This window comes from Castor canadensis, chromosome 2 (genome assembly GCF_047511655.1).
Source record: "Castor canadensis chromosome 2, mCasCan1.hap1v2, whole genome shotgun sequence".
NCBI lineage: Eukaryota > Metazoa > Chordata > Mammalia > Rodentia > Castoridae > Castor > Castor canadensis.
Window position 1 is genome coordinate 31,341,789 of NC_133387.1, and position 20,496 is coordinate 31,362,284.

Below are 20,496 nucleotides of genomic sequence, written 5' to 3' on the forward strand. Positions count from 1 at the left end.
AGGTACTTGGGAGACTGAGATCAGGAGATCATGGTTTGAGGTCAACCTGAACAAAGTTTGTGAGGCCCCATCTCAACCAGTAGCTAGACAAGGTGACATATACTTGTCATTCCAAATTACTTGGGAGGCTGGCATTAGAAGGATCGCAGTCCCCGGCTAGCCCAGGCAAAAACAGTTTGCAAGACCCCATCTCAAAAGAAAAACAAAAATCAAAAAAAAAAAACCTGGACTTGGTGGTGCACACCTATCATCCCAGTACAGTGGGATGCATAAATAGGATTGTGGTTCAGGGGGGCCTGGGGAAAAAAGTGAGAGCCTATCTCTAAAACGACCAGAGCAAAAACTGCTGTAGAGTGGCTGTCTCACAAGGAAGAAAACTAACTAACTAACTAAATAACTAAATAACTTTGAATTGTCTTTCTATCAAAACAAAAAGTTTTAATCAGTGTTTTCCAATGATCTTCCCCAAAGCATAGCATGACAAAATTTGGTTACCTTGAAAAATATTTTCTAGTTCTTCTATTAAAATTTGTATCATGTCAGCACTTTATACTATAAATTATTTTGAAAAAGAAGATTTAGAAGAGTATATGCAAAAGTACATTGGGATTTAAAGTAATTTTCAACTTGTAATACTCCTTACTTATTCCAGAAGGTCTTTTGTTAATCCCCCTCCTTTCCCCACCCTTCTGTCTCTCTCTTCCTCCCATTCTGTCTGTCCCTCCCCTCGTTCTCTCCTCCTCCTTCCTTTCTCTTTCGCTCTGATTTGCGATGAGTTGCTGTTAGTTCAGGTCTTTCTTTCTGTCTATGTAGCTTCTGATTTTGTCTGAATTTTATGAAACTGATGATAATTTTAATGTCCCAAGTTATAGATTTTTTTCATACAGGTATCATTTTACATAGGCAGTAGAACTAAATCAATACTACTTTGTAATACTATGATGGCTGCTAGTAGAAATAGTTAACATTCTGCATATACTTCCTATTGCAAAGGTATTGTGTTCTTGCCCATGTTAACATGAGACACTTTCATGTATGCTTCAACAGTATTTGAGCAAATTATTATTAATTTCATGGACTTAACAACTGAAGCTGTATTGTTTCAGGTATATTATTAACCTCCATATGGCTAAATTTAGGTATCTGATAGAAAGTTTTAAATACATTCATACTATAACAATGGAAATGGTGATAAGTATGCAATTTTTATAAACACTGTTGATCATCTAATTTAAGCTGATTTAATTAGATGTATAAAAAGTTTTTTAAATATTCAATATATTTTATTTATTTATTTATTTAATTGCTCCAAAGCCCTTTCTGGTCTTAAAATCTTATTATTATTATTATTCATTTATTCACATGTGCGTACATTGTTTGGGTCATTTCTTCCCCTTGCTCCCCCACCCTCACCATCTCCCCCACAACCCCCCTCGCTTCCAGGCAGAACCTGTTCTGCCCTTATCTCTAATTTTGTTGAAGAGAAGACATAAGCATAATAAGAAAGACAAAGCATTTTTGCTGGTTGACTTAAGGATAGCTATACAGAGAGATTCCTAACATTGCTTTCATGTACAAATGTGTTGCATCCCAAGTTGATTAATCTCTAACTGATCTTTATACTGGTTCCTGATCCTCTTCTCATGTAGACCTCTGTCACTTTAAAGATTCTGTATTAGTCCTTCTGGAGTGAAGACATTAAATGCTTTTGATTTCATGTTTTGGGTTTTCTACCTATCCCCATACCTCCTGTATGTACTCTCCTCTTGTCATGTGATCCAAGTCCAACAACATTGCTGTATTTGCTGTAGATCTTTTTTTTTTTTTCATATGTGCATACAATGTTTGGGTCATTTCTCCCCTCTTCCCTCTGCCCCTTCCCTTACCACTCCTTTGCCCCCCTAACCCCTCCCTACCAGGCAGAAACTATTTTGCCCTTATCTCTAGTTTTGTTGAAGAGAGAGTATAAGCAATAGGAAGGAACAAGGGTTTTTGCTAGTTGAGATAAGGATAGATATACAGGGAGTTGACTCGCATTGCTTTCCTGTACATGTGTGTCACCTTCTAAATTAATTCTTCTTGCCCTAGATCTTAAGTCTGCATATGAGGGAGAACATTATGATTTTTGGTCTTCTGAGCCTGGCTAACCTCGCTCAGAATGACGTTCTCCAGTTCCCTCCATTTACTTGTGAATGATAACATTTCATTCTTCTTCATGGCTGAGTAAAATTCCATTGTGTATAAATACCACATTTTCTTGATTCATTCGTCAATAATGGAGCTCCAATATATTTTAAAAGTTAAAAATCTGCTCTACAGATTAACTATTAAAATTTAAATACAAGTATGTTTACAATAAAATTTTGAAATTCTAGCAAATAATTTTGAATTTTATATTACAGTGAATTATTTAAAATTTTTGACTGGTTATACTACAATAAAGCAGTTTCTAGTAAATTTTATTTGCCACATAGGTAAACTAACCTACTTTCTTAGGATTAACTTTTATGCTTACAAGTAGTTTAAAATCTTGGTCTGCCTAAGAATTCCATCCTTGGTCTTTTGTTCTTTTTTATATTTATATAAAAACAGTTGAGTATATAAAAAGCTATCTGTCACACATTGCTGATAATATTAAGAGTGGAAAAGGGGCTGGGAATGTTGCTTGTGGTAAAGTGCTTCCCCAGTCTGTGCAAGACCCTGGGTTCCAACCACACCACTGCAACAAAGAAGGGAAAAAAAGACTAGAAACAACCCTAAGGCCCATCATCAGAGGATTGAATAAATTGTGATTCAGCCATATAAACAGAATGTGTTACAGTCTTAAAGAATCATGTGACTACGTATACAAGATAAATAAATTCAAATATTCTGTTACATTAAAAAAGTTACAGAACAGTTTTATTTTAAACAAATGATAAATATGCACTTAAGTATACATCCAAGCTTTCGGATGAAGATATAGACCTGAACTTGTTGAATATAAGTCCCTGTCGTCATGACTTGCCAGTGGGCACTCTTCATGAGAAGCTCATACATGTTCATTGCTTTTACTACAATTCTGTTAATCACTCCCAAACCTGTATCTTCCTTTGCAGTGGCATGTTGGAATCAGAAACTTGAATTTTCTCAAATACTTTCCATCACCTCTTATAGTTTTGAGTGCAATAAATGATATGTCACTAGCTACCTGTGTTCTCATGAAAACTTAGTTGTCTTTACCATTTTCCCTTAATCTTTGGCTGAAGTATATCAGTCTTTCATAAACTTTTGATATTCTTGGGCCTTGTGAGATGACTTAGAAATTCTGGAATGTTTAAACAGCAAAAATTGCCCTTCCATAGTTTCTTCTTTTGCTTAGAGTTTTTCCTAAAACTTAACTGCCCTTATTAATCAAGGGTGCTGTATCTAAAGCATTTTTATTTAACTTTTACAAAAGCATTGTTTTTAATAGTGTTTTTAAGCACTTTCAATGTCTTATTAATTTATTTCTATTTATATAATAATCATACTCAGTAATTTTCTTACAAAACTTAATTCCTAATTTTCTGAGGTTATTATTCAGTTAAAAAGAGATAGAACTATAAGCCAACTTCCTTAATGAATATCGATGCAGAAATCCTCAATAAAATAATGGCAAACCAAATCCAACAACACATCAGAAAGATCATACACCATGACTAAGTTGGCTTCATCCCAGGGATGCAAGGGTGGTTCAACATATGCAAATCTATAAGTGTAATACAGCACGTCAATAGAAGCAAAGACAAAAACCAATTGATTATCTCAATAAAGGCAGAAAAAGCCTTCAACAAGATCCAGCACCACTTCATGATAAAAGCTCTAAGAAAACTAGGAATAGAAGGAAAGTATCTCAACATTGTAAAGGCTATTTATGACGAACCTACAGCCAACATCATGCTTAATGGTGAAAAACTGAAACCATTTCTCTAAAATCAAGAACAAAACAAGAATGCCCACTATCCTCACTCCTATTCAACATAGTACTGGAATTTCAGGGCTACTCACAATAGCCAAGTTATGGAAACAACCAAGATGCTCCACTATTGATGAATGGATCAAGAAAATGTGCTACTTGTACACAATGGAATTTTACTCAGCCATGAAGAAGAATGAAATCTTATCATTTACGGGTAAATGGGTGGAACTGGAGAACATCATTCTGAGCGAGGTCAGCCAGGCTCAGAAGACCAAAAATCATATGTTCTCCCTCATATGCGGACTTTAGATCTAGGGCAAATGCAGCACTATGGTTGGACTTGGGTCACATGACAAGGGGAGAGCACATATGGGAGATATGGGAATAGGTAGAAAACCCAAAACATGAAAGCGTTTGATGTCCTCACTCCAGAGGAACTAATACAGAAACCTTAAAGCGACAGAGGTTAACATGAGAAGGGGATCAGGAACCAGTGTGAAGATCAGTTAGAGATGAATCAACCTGGGTTGTAACACATTTGTACGTGGACGCAATGCTAGGAATCTCTCTGTATAGCTATCCTTAACTCAACTAGCAAAAATGCTTTGTCTTTCTTATTATGCTTATGTCTTCTCTTCAACAAAATTAGAGATAAGGGCAGAACAGGTTCTGCCTGGAAGTGAGGAGGGAGGGGGAGAGAGGGTGAGGGTGGGGGGCAGGTGGGAGAAATGACCCAAGCAATGTACACACATGTGAATAAATTAATGAATAAAAAAGAGAGATAGCCTGCTTGTTTGCATTAGTGAAGTACTATGTGTAGCTAGGATATTTTGCAAATCTTATTAATGTACCTGTTACACAAATTCCTCGTGGCTTCCAAATACCATTAGAGTACTCATGGCCATTGTTAGCAGGACAGTGACTAAAAGAAAGGCACAGCAGGTGCAGACAAGGGACACCAGTTCCTTTAATATAAATAATGGATACCTGCATAACAATAGCTGCACAGAGCAGGGACACAGTTTTCTGTATGCAGTTGTGGATTATCTTTTTGACATTCCTAAGGATTCTGTCAAGTTATCCTGATCTGCTCACTGCATCTCACTCTCAAGTGTCTTTATTCCCTCTTAGTCCCTCTTAATGAACTTGGGAAAGATGCCTATTTACCTTACCAAATATGAGTCACTGAAAATAACACAGTAACACAGTCATGACTTTTTCATGAATCAAGTGGATTCAAACTCAGTTTCTTAAATAAATCCTCTGCAGGACTTCAGAAAGGGACCTTCACCTACTTCAAATCTAGTATAGAAAACCTTTGGTAAGAGACTACTTCCCAAGGGAATAGCTGATACTGTGTTATCAGATATTTGGTGTCTGGATGTTTGAGTCATAAACCAAAACTCTTATTTAGACTAGCATTCCTGGATGAGTCATTTTATCCCTAAAACACCTACATGAGAATGATGATTTATCTGTAGTTGGATTGTTTAAAAATTACAGCATAAAAAAACTTAAAAATTAAGTATAATTCCTTGAAGATATTTAAATCAGTGATACATTTGTAATTATATGTCATTGTTATTAAATTGTTATAATTCAATCTTATAATGTGTTAATAATAATTTTCTGAGAAAGACATAATTTTGAAAAGCATCCATGAGTTTGGAAATGAAAGAAATCATTTGAAATAAAGAAGAAAATCTAGTTATAACTTTCTCATATGCCACACTGGTAAGATAATATAAAGGAAATATACTCCTTAGGGCTCCAAAATATAAAATACTGTGAAGTAATTTAGAAAGGAATGTGTAGAACCTACACAGAAGAAAAAACGTTTAAGACTTTACCAAGAAATAAGAGAAAACATTTAATGAATAGATATTTCCTTTAGCCTGAATAGCAATATGAGTTCAAAATAGCTATTTCCTTTTCATTCTGACATGCATTATAACATCTTATAAAATTACAATAAGTGAAACAGGATGACATAACTCAGGAGACAGATCTGTAGGACATAAAATTCTTCAAAACCAAAGTCATTTATATAATTTTGTAAATACACTTAATTTATTAGCCAAATGAAATTGGGACAAATGAAAACTTAAGTAAAACTGCCACTTTATATCACAATTAAATTTCAGACAGCTTGAAAATTTAAATGGAAAAACTCAAAGATACAAATGCTAATATTCACATAACGGCTGGTTAAGAAGAGGTGTTGTAGCCAGGCATGGTGGTACATGTCTGTAATCCCAGTGCTGTGGAGGCTGAAGCAAGAAGATGACAATTTTGAGGGCAGCCTGGGCTACATAGTGAGACCCTGTCATAAGAAGATAGATAGAGAGGTTACCAAAGAAAGCTTTTATGAACAAATTGATTGAAATGGCTACCTATTATTTTTAAAGTATATATTTAAAATTCACAAACAGGAGTTAAGTAGAAAATAATGGATGAAAAAATGGAGGAACTAATTCTAAGTTACCTATGCCCCCGTCCCCCAAATTCATGTGCTGAAAGCTTGTTCCCTAACGCAGTATTCAGAGGTGGGCTCTCTGACCTAATCAATGGGTTCATCTATTGATGAACTCATAATTTGGTAGCTTTATTGGGAGGCAGTAGAGACTAACAGATGGGGCTTAGTCAGAGGAAGCAGGTCTCTGGAGACACACCCTTGAAGGATACACCTTCTCCCTGCATCCTTCAGCTTTCTCTCTCTTCCTGGATGCCATGCGGTGAACAGTTTGTGGCAGCATGTGCTCCCTGGCAGGATGTTCTGCCCCACTTGACCCAGAAACATGGAGCCAAGTGACCATGAGCCAAAATCAACCTTTATTCAAGTATTTTGTCAGAGTGGTTAAAAACTAACACATAGGTCATAATAGCAGCATTATTTGTTACCTGTAATCTACCTGATTATGGATTCCAACAAGATGGGGTCTTTGGTTGCTAGCACTGTAGTACATACTGTCTGCCATATACAGGTACTCAATAATTTTTGGGTAAATTAAAACTTATTCATTCACTTTTGAGCTCTTTCTTTTTGAAAAGCTTCATCTCATGCGTGATTTTGTATCACCATTATAACTGTCATTAAATGGCAGCAAACCATCCCATGGCATGCCCATAATTTACAGTGTCTCTTCTATAGGACATATGCCATTTGCTTCAGTTTTCTCTGTTATACACAATATTTACAAAGTTTGGGTTAGGACAAATTCTTAGAAATAGCCTCACTGGATGAAAAGACAAGAACATGTATTTTAGCTTCTAATACATGTTTCCAGTATACTTTATTTAATAGCAAATGCATAATTAATATCAGTTTGTTCAGCTGATATATGAAGTACCCTCTGTTTGCATAGCCGGGAAGCCCTGCTGTCCTCATAAAGGTGCTTTGTTGATATTTTATTCATTTAAAGATTTACATTAGGAGTCTGAATCCTCATAAATAATGAATTCACACAAGTAGAGAAAGGCTGTGTATTTTGAGTCAAGCAAATTGACAGTAAGGGTAATGTATTCTTTTATCACTTATTCCTGAGAAGACAGTAGGAAGATAATAACTAGTATTAATTACTGAAAGTATTTAAACATGCCAATTAAATAGGAACCAAGGAAATATCTTGGTGAATATTGAAGATAGGCCTATTATCTCCTTCCTCCTTCTCTGCCTTTTTGAAGGGGAATGAGGGGGCTTGGGATTTGAATTCATTTATTCTAGAATTCACAAGTATTTTCCAACTATACATATTTTTTATTTTTCATAGGAGAAATTATCAAAGTGGTGCCAATTAGTACCTGTGTCCTGAGATGCTGGGATTTTAAGGACTATTAAGTGCCCCATGTTTATATTTATGCACTTCTTTACAATTGCACATTTTTATTGAGTATCAATAAAACCTTAGTTTTCTGGCCTATTATAGTCAGGATCTACTGTATCCTTGTGCCTCAGCTTCTTCTTTCCTGAAAGTACATTATTTATGTCTTCCTTATTTCACAGAAACCAGCCATTAGCATTCCCTGCCTCAATTCAGAAGTCCCAGACATTCTATGTAGATTACCTACCAGGGCCTGTAATATTCTCATGCATTTCCTAGCAGGCCCTACCTTAACTGAGCAACTGGCTTTGGGAATTAATAGCCCGGATTCCATTCCAGGTTCTAGATTAGTGATATCATCCTGTACATTTTAACCAACCCTTTGTTTTCTAATGATTGATCTACTTATACTGAAATGTATTGACTAGGAACTTTGTCTGACTTCTCCTACAATGGCTGACCTTTATCACCATTTCTACATAGTGTTGCTTCTTCAGTGCTACCACTTTTCTAATGGTTGGAAAGTAATTATGGTATTGAGGCTTGTAAACTATACACACACACACACACACGTGTACACACGTATATCATGTATATGATGTTATATGACATACCTATGATGTATATATCTCCTCTATGTACTGTGTATATGATATCTCTATGATATATTATTTATATATATATGCATATGTATATATTTATTCTGACTATGTATATGTCTAATAAAGGAGATTTTTTTTAACCTGTTAAAGACTATATATCAAAAATCTAGACCAATGATTACACCTAGAGGTAAAATGCTGAAAACATTCCCATTAAGAAGAAATTCAGGACCAGGCACAGCGGTGCTTGCCTGTAATCCCTGGTACCTGAAAGGCAGAGGTAAAAGGATTGGGGTCTGAGGCCAGCCCAGGCAAAGTTAGTCCAAGACTCTATCTGAAAATTAAATGAAAAGCAAAATAACTGGAGGCATGTATCGAGTGATGGAGCTCCTGCCTACCAAACTTGTGATCCTGAGTTCAGTCCGCAGTACAGCCAATAAGAAGGAGAAGAGGAAGGAAGAAAAGAAAGTAGAAAAAGAAACCAGAGGGAATGAGCAGTGTAAAAATTCAGGATCCTTATGACCTCCAAGCAGTGTGTAGTGGGGAGGAGAGGAAAATGTGACCAAGGCAGAACCCAAAGTGGGCTCTTCTGCTGGTTTGGAACATTCTTCATCCTAACCTGGAGGATAGAAAGGTTGGTTTTATTTTTGCTGTTATTCTTTAACTGCATCTTTATTTATTTATTTTTGGCAGTACTGGAGTTTGAACACAGGGAATAGTGCTCTGCCACTTGAGTCATGCCCCCAGTATCTTTTGCTTCATTTTATTTTTGTGCTTTTTGCCTGGGGCCAGCCTTGGACACTAATCCTCCTACCTCCCTGCTCCTGCATAGCTGGAATTACAGGCAAGGGCCCCCACCTTGTTTTTTGATAGGGACTCTTGCTAACTTTTTGCCTGGACTGGCCTTGAAGCACACTTCTCTCATCTCAACCTCCTGTATAGCTGGGATTATAGGCATGTACTACCATGCCTAGCAAATTGCATTTTATTTATGGAAATTTTTTTGTATGGTATCGCTCACAGTAAAATATTTTAGTAGGTACATGGAAGATGCACTATAGTGGTAGATTGTAGAATAGTGTTTAAAAATGTTTCCCTATGGAGGATTAAGGTAAAAAAATTATTTTCTAGAAGTTCCTGAGATATGAATGAGAGATTTTTGCATGTGTATTGTTTTGTGTCTTACTCTGTTCAGCAAAGAGCAATTAGCCACACATTTCACTTCATGTAGAATGGGAGGAGGGCAAGGTTACAAGACAAAACTTGCAAGGTCCCTCAGGGATGTTCATGGGGTCAGTCACTGTTTTTCTCCTTGGAGAATTGCATACTGGAGTATGTTGGGAATTTCAAATGAACATTAAAACAAAGCAGTATAAATACTTTCAAAGGATTTTGAAATTTGAGGAGGTAAAAACAACAACTTCAGTCACAAAAGAAGTTTTACAAAGAGAATTTTGTTTCAAAGATCAGCAAATTCTGTCAAGACAAGCGCTTATAAGACTATTAGAAAACTTTGATTGCAATCACAGGAAAATGTCTCTAAGGATAGCCTTACAAATTTAATCACCAAAAAAATAAAGAAGAAAGAAGGGTATGTCATAGAACACTCCTCCAGAGTTGCCAACCAGGTTGCCTGACCAAATTCAAGACTTAAACTCCTACATAGTAAAGTGAGAATTTTTTGTCCCTTATTTTGGTTCTGAATCTATTTTTTTTCCAGTTTTACCTCTGCTCTACCTCAAACTATGTTCATTCAATGAAATGGAAAAAAAAAGACTCTTTGCTAACTCCTTTCTAGAAATCTAAAATAGAAATTAAGCTGGCTTTCCAGCCTAATTGAATCTTTTTCTCCCCTGGTGTATGACTTCAGTTTAAAAGGACAGATGCCACATAGATGCTAATTTCTCCAGTCACTGAAATAGCCTCTGCTATGCTGTACACATATTTCATTACTCTAAATACTATGAAAACAGGCAAAGACATAACAGCAAGTACTCATTTCTTTCTTCAGTTTTCTAGCATTCCTAAACTTTATCAGTGAGATAAAAAACAAAATGCAGGCATTTCTATCAAAGTGATGAAATTTTGGGATTTTTTTTAAAGCAACCTAAGAAAATTGGCATTTATTATTTAGTGGCTGATTTTTGACATAAGTATTTTGTTAAATCTCACTTTTATTATGTGATATTTTGCTCAATGGCATTTTCTTCATGCTGTGCTAAGTCTCAGTTCCTGTGATCTCTCAGAGTTAGAAGAAATATTGATAAGACTTTTTAATATCAAGTGTGGGCCACTCAAGTTTGTCATTAAGTTAGAATAAATTGGTGTGTGGTAAAGGCAATATGGTATTAATTAAAAGATAAGCCAAGAAAACATGTTTTGTTGTGATGATTTGGAAAACCAGATGTCGACAGACTTTATTCCATTCCAGAAGAATGTATTGGGGAATTAACAGCAAGTAACTCATGTTCTTATGCATATTTCTTTCTATTTGACAGGAGCTATAAAAAGCCATGTAATGTAATTTATCTGAGATAATTGCCCCCCTCCACTTTTAAAAAAATATGGACAGTTTTTAGTTATGACTCTCAAAAAGGAAGTACAGTCCTCAGCATGTAAGAATAGTTTTCTGAAAAGCTACCTCTTATGTAATCACATCCTTGGCAATTTTTCTGAAACACCATTAATAAATGATGTTATGATTTGTATTTGAATTAATAAAACAATTGATTCCACTAGCTACATCCATGATGCATTACCCCATTACCTTAACCTAAATTCTTATTCATGCCATGTTTTTTAGTCCAACATGCCAATTTTTTTAGCAGCTGAATAACTATTACAAGCTGTAAAGCTCATTGCTACTTTCCTTCTTGGTAGTGCCATCTGTCAGAAACAAAGGCAAAGATGAAAATCTCAGTGAGCCACAAAAGGTTCTCTATTGCTTAATGTGCCCTTTGTGGAGACACATCTCTCTAGGGGGAAATTAATGCTGCATGTTCAAGAAACTCTTTGTCACTTCATTGCAGATGGGGAACCCAAGGAGATTTCACCACCACCCACCCTCGGCCTGTGGTCAAAGTGAAGCTCTTCACAGAAAGCACAGGTGTTCTGGCCCTGGAAGATAAAGAGCTGGGCAGGGTAAGTAGTATTTATTCCCAGGTGTACAGGGTAGTCAGAGGTAAGGTTGACCAGTATGTAGTATGTGAACTTTCTGTTCATAAATTATATGAGATTATTTAGTTGTAACTTCTTGGACACCCACTTTTTTATTTAAAATTATTAATCATGATTTGTGTATAAGTTAAAAAGTATTGTCATAGGCTTTGGCTGAGTTAGGTCTTATAGTCACCAACTCCATCATTCTTTTCTCACACATGTGGTCCTATGATCATGGAATGTGAGTAACATCAGCCAGTGTATCCTTCCTAGTGAAAGGAAATGCTCATTGAACACATTTCTGCTTCTGGGTTACAAGGATCATATTTATGTCCATTGTGGTTAGCCCAATTACAGAGTACCACTGAAAGAAAATTTATCTCTCTTACCTCATATATTTCCTCTGTGAGAAGCTCTTCTTCACATACCTTTTTTTTTTTAATTTTATTATTCATATGTGCATACAAGGCTTGGGTCATTTCTCCCCCCTGCCCCCACCCCCTCCCTTACCACCCACTCCACCCCCTCCCTCTCCCCCCCCCAATATCCTGCAGAAACTATTTTGCCCTTATTTCTAATTTTGTTGTAGAGAGAGTATAAGCAATAATAGGAAGGAACAAGGGTTTTTGCTGGTTGAGATAAGGATAGTTATACAGGGCATTGACTCACATTGATTTCCTGTGCGTGGGTGTTACCTTCTAGGTTAATTCTTTTTGATCTACCCTTTTCTCTAGTTCCTGTTCCTCTTTTCCTATTGGCCTCAGTTGCTTTTAAGGTATCTGCTTTAGTTTCTCTGCGTTAAGGTCAACAAATGCTAGGTAATTTTTTAGGTGTCTTACCTATCCTCACCCCTCCCTTGTGTGCTCTTGCTTTTATCATGTGCTCATAGTCCAATCCCCTTGTTGTGTTTGCCCTTGATCTAATGTCCACATATGAGGGAGAACATATGATTTCTGGTCTTTTGGACCAGGCTAACCTCACTCAGAATGATGTTCTCCAATTCCATCCATTTACCAGCGAATGATAACATTTCATTCTTCTTCATGGCTGCATAAAATTCCATTGTGTATAGATACCACATTTTCTTAATCCATTTGTCAGTGGTGGGGCATCTTGACTGTTTCCATAACTTGGCTATTGTGAATAGTGCCGCAATAAACATGGATGTGCAGGTGCCTCTGGAGTAACCTGTGTCACAGTCTTTTGGGTATATCCCCAAGAGTGGTATTGCTGGATCAAATGGTAGATTGATGTCTAGCTTTTTAAGTAGCCTCCAAATTTTTTTCCAGAGTGGTTGTACTAGTATACATTCCCACCAACAGTGTAACAGGGTTCCTTTTTCCCTGCATCCTTGCCAACACCTGTTGTTGGTGGTGTTGCTGATGATGGCTATTCTAACAGGGGTGAGGTGGAATCTTAGCGTGGTTTTAATTTGCATTTCCTTTATTGCTAGAGATGGTGAGCATTTTTTCATGTGTTTTTTGGCCATTTTAATTTCTTCTTTTGAGAAAGTTCTGTTTAGTTCACTTGCCCATTTCTTTATTGGTCCATTAGTTTTGGGAGAATTTAGTGTTTTAAGTTCCCTATATATTCTGGTTATCAGTCCTTTGTCTGATGTATAGCTGGCAAATATTTTCTCCCACTCTGTGGGTGTTCTCTTCAGTTTAGAGACCATTTCTTTTGATGAACAGAAGCTTTTTAGTTTTATGAGGTCCCATTTATCTATGCTATCTCTTAGTTGCTGTGCTGCTGGGGTTTCGTTGAGAAAGTTCTTACCTATACCTACTAATTCCAGAGTATTTCCTACTCTTTCCTGTATCAACTTTAGAGTTTGTGGTCTGATATTAAGATCCTTGATCCATTTTGAGTTAATCTTGGTATAGGGTGATATACATGGATCTAGTTTCAGTTTTTTGCAGACTGCTAACCAGTTTTCCCAGCAGTTTTTGTTGAAGAGGCTGCTATTTCTCCATCGTATATTTTTAGCTCCTTTGTCAAAGACAGGTTGATTATAGTTTTGTGGCTTCATATCTGGGTCCTCTATTCTGTTCCACTGTTCTTCATGTCTGTTTTTGTGCCAATACCATGCTGTTTTTATTGCTACTGCTTTGTAATATAGTTTGAAGTCAGGTATTGTGATACCTCCTGCATTGTTCTTTTGACTGAGCATTGCCTTGGCTATTCGTGGCTTCCTGTGTTTCCATATAAATTTCACGGTAGATTTTTCGATCTCTTTAATGAATGTCATTGGAATTTTGATGGGAATTGCATTAAACATGTAGATTACTTTAGGGAGTATCGACATTTTTACTATGTTGATTCTACCAATCCATGAGCATGGGAGATCTCTCCACTTTCTATAGTCTTCCTCAATCTCTTTCTTCAGAAGTGTATAGTTTTCCTTGTAGAGTTCTTTCACATCTTTTGTTAGGTTTACACCTAGGTATTTGATTTTTTTTGAGGCTATTGTAAATGGAATTATTTTCATGTATTCTTTTTCAGTTTGCTCTTTATTAGTGTATAGACATGCTAATGATATTTCTATGTTGATTTTATATCCTGCTACCTTGCTATAGCTATTGATGATGTCTAGAAGCTTCTGAGTAGAGTTTTTTGGGTCTTTAAGGCATAGGATCATATTGTCTGCAAATAGGGATATTTTGACATTTTCTTTACCTATTTGTATTCCTTTTATTCCTTCTTCTTGCCTAATTGCTCTGGCTAGGAATTCCAGTACTATGTTGAATAGGAGTGGAGATAGTGGGCATCCTTGCCTGGTTCCTGATTTTAGAGGGAATGGTTTCAGTTTTTCTCTGTTAAGTATAATGCTGGCTGTAGGTTTGTCATATATAGCTTTTATAATGTTGAGGAACTTTCCTTCTATTCCTAGTTTTCTTAGAGCTTTTATCATGAAATGGTGTTGGATCTTATCAAAGGCTTTTTCTGCATCTATTGAGATGATCAAGTGGTTTTTGTCTTTGCTTCTGTTAATGTGGTTTATTACGTTTATTGATTCCTCACATACCTTTTTAACACTGAATCATTTTAACCCCCTATTTTTACTTCCTTTTATCTAGAATATATTTATGTAATGCCACTGTACTCCCATTGTGGCAGTAAAAGCATTGCTTTTAGGTAGATTAGCGATCTTAACACCTCTCTGTGTGAAAGGGTTGCCTGCCAACTTATTTATGAAGTAGATCTGTTCCTAGAAGTGGCTTGTGAAGCTGTCTGTACAGTGTGAATCCATCTTATCCAGATCTGAGGACAGTATTCATAGATACGTTCCAGAGAATGAACTTCAGAAATCTTACTTGAAATTTTCTGGTACTGATGGACAATAGCTTTTGAAATTAAAATATATTGAAAGATACTAGGAATACCCTATATATTGGGAGAATATTTTTTCTTAGAGTCAGGATTTCTCCTTATTTCAATTCTTCTTTTTCCTCTTTTACGTAAGTAGAATTTTTCTATTTCTATGGATTTAGTAAATATGCATTCATATTTCTAATTTCCTTATCTGTTTCATTGGCATGTGTATTTGTTAATACCTAAGAGTTATGCTATAGGGCTCATTCATTCATGTGTTTTTATATTCATACATTTATTAATTCAATAAAAGTGTCTGTAGCATAATCTAGAGCCTCAGAGAGTACATACGAATCAGTTTTTCATTCAAACTATTATGTTAATTTTGCCTTATTTATTACTGCAATTATTTTTTAGTATTTAACAGCAGCTATTTTAAATCTAATTTTGTGAGTAATTCTTGATATATTTTGAATTTGTTTTTCATCTGCTCAGATAATATAAATTTTTTTCTACTGGATACAAAAGGAATGTACTTTCATATCTACAATTGCATATCTAGAAAGACCTTACACATACAAGACAATATTTATATCTATGCCAGGACTTCTCAGTCTTTGTATTAATGATATTTTAGGGAGATACTTCTTTGCTGTTGAGTGCTATGCTGTGTATTTTATGATATTTAGCAGCATCCCTGGCATCTAGTCAATAAATACGTAACTCTCAATCAGGATAATCAAAATTGTCTCTAGATATGCCAGAAGTTCCCTGGGAGACCATAAAAGTCACTTTTGTGTGAGAACCCCTGATCTATACTACTGACATCAGTAGGCTCCAAGGTTGTCATTTATCTGTCAATTACTTTCAAAAATTATTTTCCTTTCTTGAAGCTTCACATTTGTATAGGCAGTCTGCATTCTTGATATTTTTAACTGCTTATTAATAAATATCTCAAACTAGGTATTTGCATATTAAAACATAACTTGCACTCTCAGAAAGTCTTCCATAGAGGCATTTGTCAAGCCAGTAACCTATTTATTCTTCTTGTTTCTTCTTCTCTCATCCTAGTTGCCAGTGTAGTTGAAAATTCCATCAGCTTCTAAATTCTTGTGACTCCATCCCCATCGTAGCATCTTCCTTACCCTAATTTAGGGCATCATAATTTCTCGTAGATTACTATCAGACTGTTTCTACTTTCTGTTTTATCATCTTGTCCTCTCTGATCTAGCCTTTACATCTTAACCACTGTAATCTATTTAAAGTTCAAAACAAATGATATCATTCTGCCCTTAAACTCTTCTTGTCTTTCCATTTCTGAGGCGTACAAAGTTCATTTTAGTGTGGCCGGCGCAGCAGGGGTTCTCACAGCCTGGTCCTGAACCAACAGTACCGGCACCACCTGGACAATTATTAGAAATGCATATGCTCAGGCCCCCCCCCCCCCCGAGAAATACAGAGTTGGAAAGTTGGGGTAGGAGGGAGGGGCTGCAGTAGGTTTTAACCAGCATGCCTAGTGATTTTGATACACAACAAATTTGAAGAATTTCTGCCCTCCACACGCTGGTCTCTATCTCTAAAGTAATGTGTTATAACCCCTTGCTTACTGTCATCCTTCCTCACATCTGTTGTTTGTTCTCTTCTTCAAACATTGCCAATTCCTTCCTGTTTTAGACTTCAAGTCTTCTCATGTATTATAGTCTGAGTACACATACAAACACACTCACAACTAAAAGAAACTGGTCATTGTCTCTGGGGGCTACTGGTAATATCTTCTATATATTTAGCTAGTTTTAACATTAGAAAACATAACAACTTAATTTGAAGGAAAAGGCCTTAGATGATCTGAAATCTGTTTTCTAAACTTTTATGAATATATACCTGGGAAGCCTGGGTTTTTTGCATGAAGTTTTTTTATTTAAAATTTTGTGTTACATTTGAATTTCAAAGATAAGCAAACAAGAATTACAGTAGATTTATACCACTTTACAGAACTACTAATATGACTCGCCTACAGAAAAACTGACAATATCAGATGCTGGTAAGGATCTAGAATGGAAGCACCTACTGATGCTGGTAGAAATATAATATTGTGCTACCACTCTAGAAAACAACTGGCCCATTTCTTATAAAGTTAAACATAGACTTATTATAAAGACCCAGAAATTGTGCTCTTAACTATTTACCTGAGGGCTTATGAAATTTATGTTCATGCAAAAATCTTTATGTAAATGTTTACAACAGCTTTATTCAAAATTGGTAAGAGTTAGAAGCAACCAAGATGTTCTTTAGTAGGAAAGTAGATAAAGTGTATGACATCTGTACAACTGAATACTATTCAGTCACATAAATAAGCTATTGATTTATGCAGATAAAGCTTAAATGTAAAGGAAAGAAGTCAGACCCAGAGTGGAGCAACATTGTATGATTCCACTCATTCTAGAAAAGGTTAAACTAAAGAGATGGAAAACGTGTTTGCCAGGGTTTGACAAAGGAGGAAGTGGTTGACTACAAAGTGATATACAGTACATTTTAAGGTGGATGACATGTTTTATGTGAACTGGGAACTGGAAGCATGATGGTATATATTTGCCAAAACTCCTAGAACTGTTCATCACAAAGACTATATACTTTAATGTATGCAGACCAGCACACACACTTCAATTGGGGAAACCTGCATAGAATGTGGACTGAAGCAAATGAAATTAGCTGTATTGCAAAGTTATGATGTGGCTTCACTAAAAGGGTGATGGGTGATGAGAAAAAAAATAAAATCAAAGTAACGTAAGGGAAAAACAGTCTGTGAACAGCACCTTAATAACCTGATGGTGAAGGGTACCACTTCCAGAGGGTGGCAAGTGCAGTTCATGTACCCCTGATACGATGTTATAAGGAAGCCGCCCTAAATTTTTGTGATATTCTTTCCTAAAACCCCATTGTAAGACCAGTCTAAGCATAAGAAACACATCAGACAAGCCCAGATGGGGGACAGTGTACTGAATAATCAACCAGTATTCTTCAGAACTGTCAAAATTATAAAAAAAACCAAGATTGATAAACTGACACATGAATACTAATAAAGGCAATGTGGTAAGTTGGATTAGATCTTGGAACAGAAAGAGGATACTAATAGAAAAATTGCTGAAATACAAATAACATCTGTAGTTTATTTAACAGTAACATACCAATGTAAGTTTCTTCATTTCACAAATGTACCATATTGATATATGCTTTTATTGTGTAGTATATACAAGAACCCTCTGTACTATCATAGCAACTTTCTGTAATTCTTAAATCACTCCAAAATATAAAGTTTAGTCATGAAAGATTTTATAATAAAGACTTTAAATGTTTGTTTTAGGGTATGGTATTAATACAGTATTTCTGAAACTATTTTGTACCTATTATTGGACAGAAACTGAGTAACAGATTGATACTGTGGGAAGTCAGTAAACCCATGATTTTTTAAACATACATATTTTGTAACTAGGAAATGATAATCCTTAGGGTCTTAGTTTCTAATTTTGATCATTGCTGAAAGGATCATCAGTGGTGATCACAGCCCAGAGCTGGAAGACACTATCAGTAACCCTACTGATAATCTACTGATAAAGTAAACATCAGTATTTTGTTGTTCTTTTTTATCCAGAGACTATATTCCAGTGGGTTTACATATGACTACTATGTTCAAAACCAATACCCAGTACTATAGAAAATAAAATTTCTTATTTTTATCCTAATCATGAGAACCACTACAGAAACTGCAGTTTCAATCATGAAGATTTTTGTCAACAAATCTATGAAATAATAATAGTTTTCCCCTGAGCAACTAACTAAAGGGCTTACTTGATCTATTTTGACAAACTAGGGAGGGTCACTACATTGAAATCTTGTTAAGTGGCTGTATGACCTGGAGGTGTTTCAGATCCCATCTCTCTAGATCAAGCACAGTGAAATAGAATGACTTATCTTTTCTAGTTCTAGTGTACTATTGTGTTATTGGTTTACTGGCTACTTACTCATCAAGCATACACTCACTTAATCATCATTGAATATGATAGTATTGGTCTATTTTTAGATAAGGCAAGTAAGAATCAGAAAAATTAAGACCAAAAGGGGACTATTTGTAGGTGGGAGGAAGAAAGGAGAAGGTGATGGAGGGGGTAATATTTTAGAAGTACCTCATATATATGTATGAAAATAGTACAATGAAACCCTCCAAGAACTTAAAAAGGAGGGGAAAAGGTGGTTAAGAAGGAGTAAAATAGATGAAGTGAATTTAATCAAAGTACAATACATGAATATTGTAGGTATCACATGAAGCCCCTTTGTGCAGTTAACTCATGCTGATAAAAAATTGTATGGAAAAACAGAAATAAATAAACTTAGGTTTTTATGACCAAAGTCTTTTCCCTACACCATTCCTTACATGGTTGTCCCTGGCAGTGTGAGGACATTTGAGAGTGTTTTATAGACTGTGTGAGAGACAGTTTACTTTCATGATTTAAAGAAGGAATCAAAAGCCATTTTATCCAAAATACACATTTTATATTATTTTTATCATTTTATACAATGATTTGAATCATATTGGGGTACTCTCTGACTGCCAGTATACTTTTATTTTTTCATAAACTATCATATAATGTATTCCTGGGTAACACCATTAAATTTGTTGGATGGTGTTCTTGAGTATAAAATATATTTTACAAGTTTTACACATTAAATTTTTTAGTTTAGAAATGTTGCTATAAAAAGCATTCTGTCTCACAGAAAAAGATTTTAAAGATTGAAGTTCTGAGACCCAGACTTTCATCTGGTTTAGATGAAATTTTCCCAGGAAGGAGTGTTGCAAGCATTTGGTAGTATGCAAATAGGATTAGGAAGCATGAATGCAAGTAGTGTCACTGATAATGATGTGTAATCAGGATTAAGACTTAGTGAGTAGGAGGGAATAGAAAAAAATGTGTCATAGCCTACAGAGTGGGATACTGGGCAGTTGAAGGTTATCATAGCCTACAGAGTAGGGCACTGGGCAGTTGAATGTTCTTTGGCAAGCACTTGGCATGCAGATTTTGCTTATGGATGGCAGATGCGAATACCTATTTGTGGAAATGGAGGCAACATATGGAGATTTTCACCCGAATTGATGGCTAATTCTTCACCAGGTGCTAAGGGAATACCTAGTGGCAAAATAGAGTCTGTCCTAGCAGGTAAATAACTGACCCACTCAAGCACACAAAAGTGTACAGTTCATCATAAAATGATTTTGTCCTGAAAAAAACTGAGCAGCAAGGCTAACATAGACACAAAAAATCTAAATAATAATTCCAGCTATTTATAGGAAGTGCCATTTCATTGAGTCTTTTAGAATGAGGTCTTGTGTAATAGACTCGTGGGTAACCTTAATTTGCCAAATGATGTTCTTGAGTACAAAAGAAATGCTTGGAGGGCTTACCAAAATTACTTCTCAAATTTGAGAAGTGCTGTTATAAAGACATTCTTTTCAAAATTATTTTAAAAATTTTCAGGCAGGGTCTTGTTACTAGTCCAGGCTAGGCTTGAATTGTGATCACCCTGCCTTAGCCTCCGCAGTGCTGAAATTATAGATGAGCACCACCATCCCAGGCTCTAGACCTTCTGACAGCTATCAGAGAAAGATGCT

General features: G+C 35.8%; 1 protein-coding gene across 9 annotated transcripts in view; it reads left to right on the forward strand.

Moving 5' to 3' along the window:
* Positions 1–20,496, forward strand: part of Cadps2 (calcium dependent secretion activator 2) — a 546,589-nt gene that overhangs the window by 296,753 nt on the left and 229,340 nt on the right. For all 9 annotated transcript variants that reach the window (XM_074064310.1, XM_074064319.1, XM_074064333.1 and 6 more), the window contains exon 7: positions 11,393–11,504. In XM_074064310.1, the coding sequence (XP_073920411.1) occupies positions 11,393–11,504 (112 nt within the window). The remainder of the gene's footprint in view (positions 1–11,392; positions 11,505–20,496) is intronic.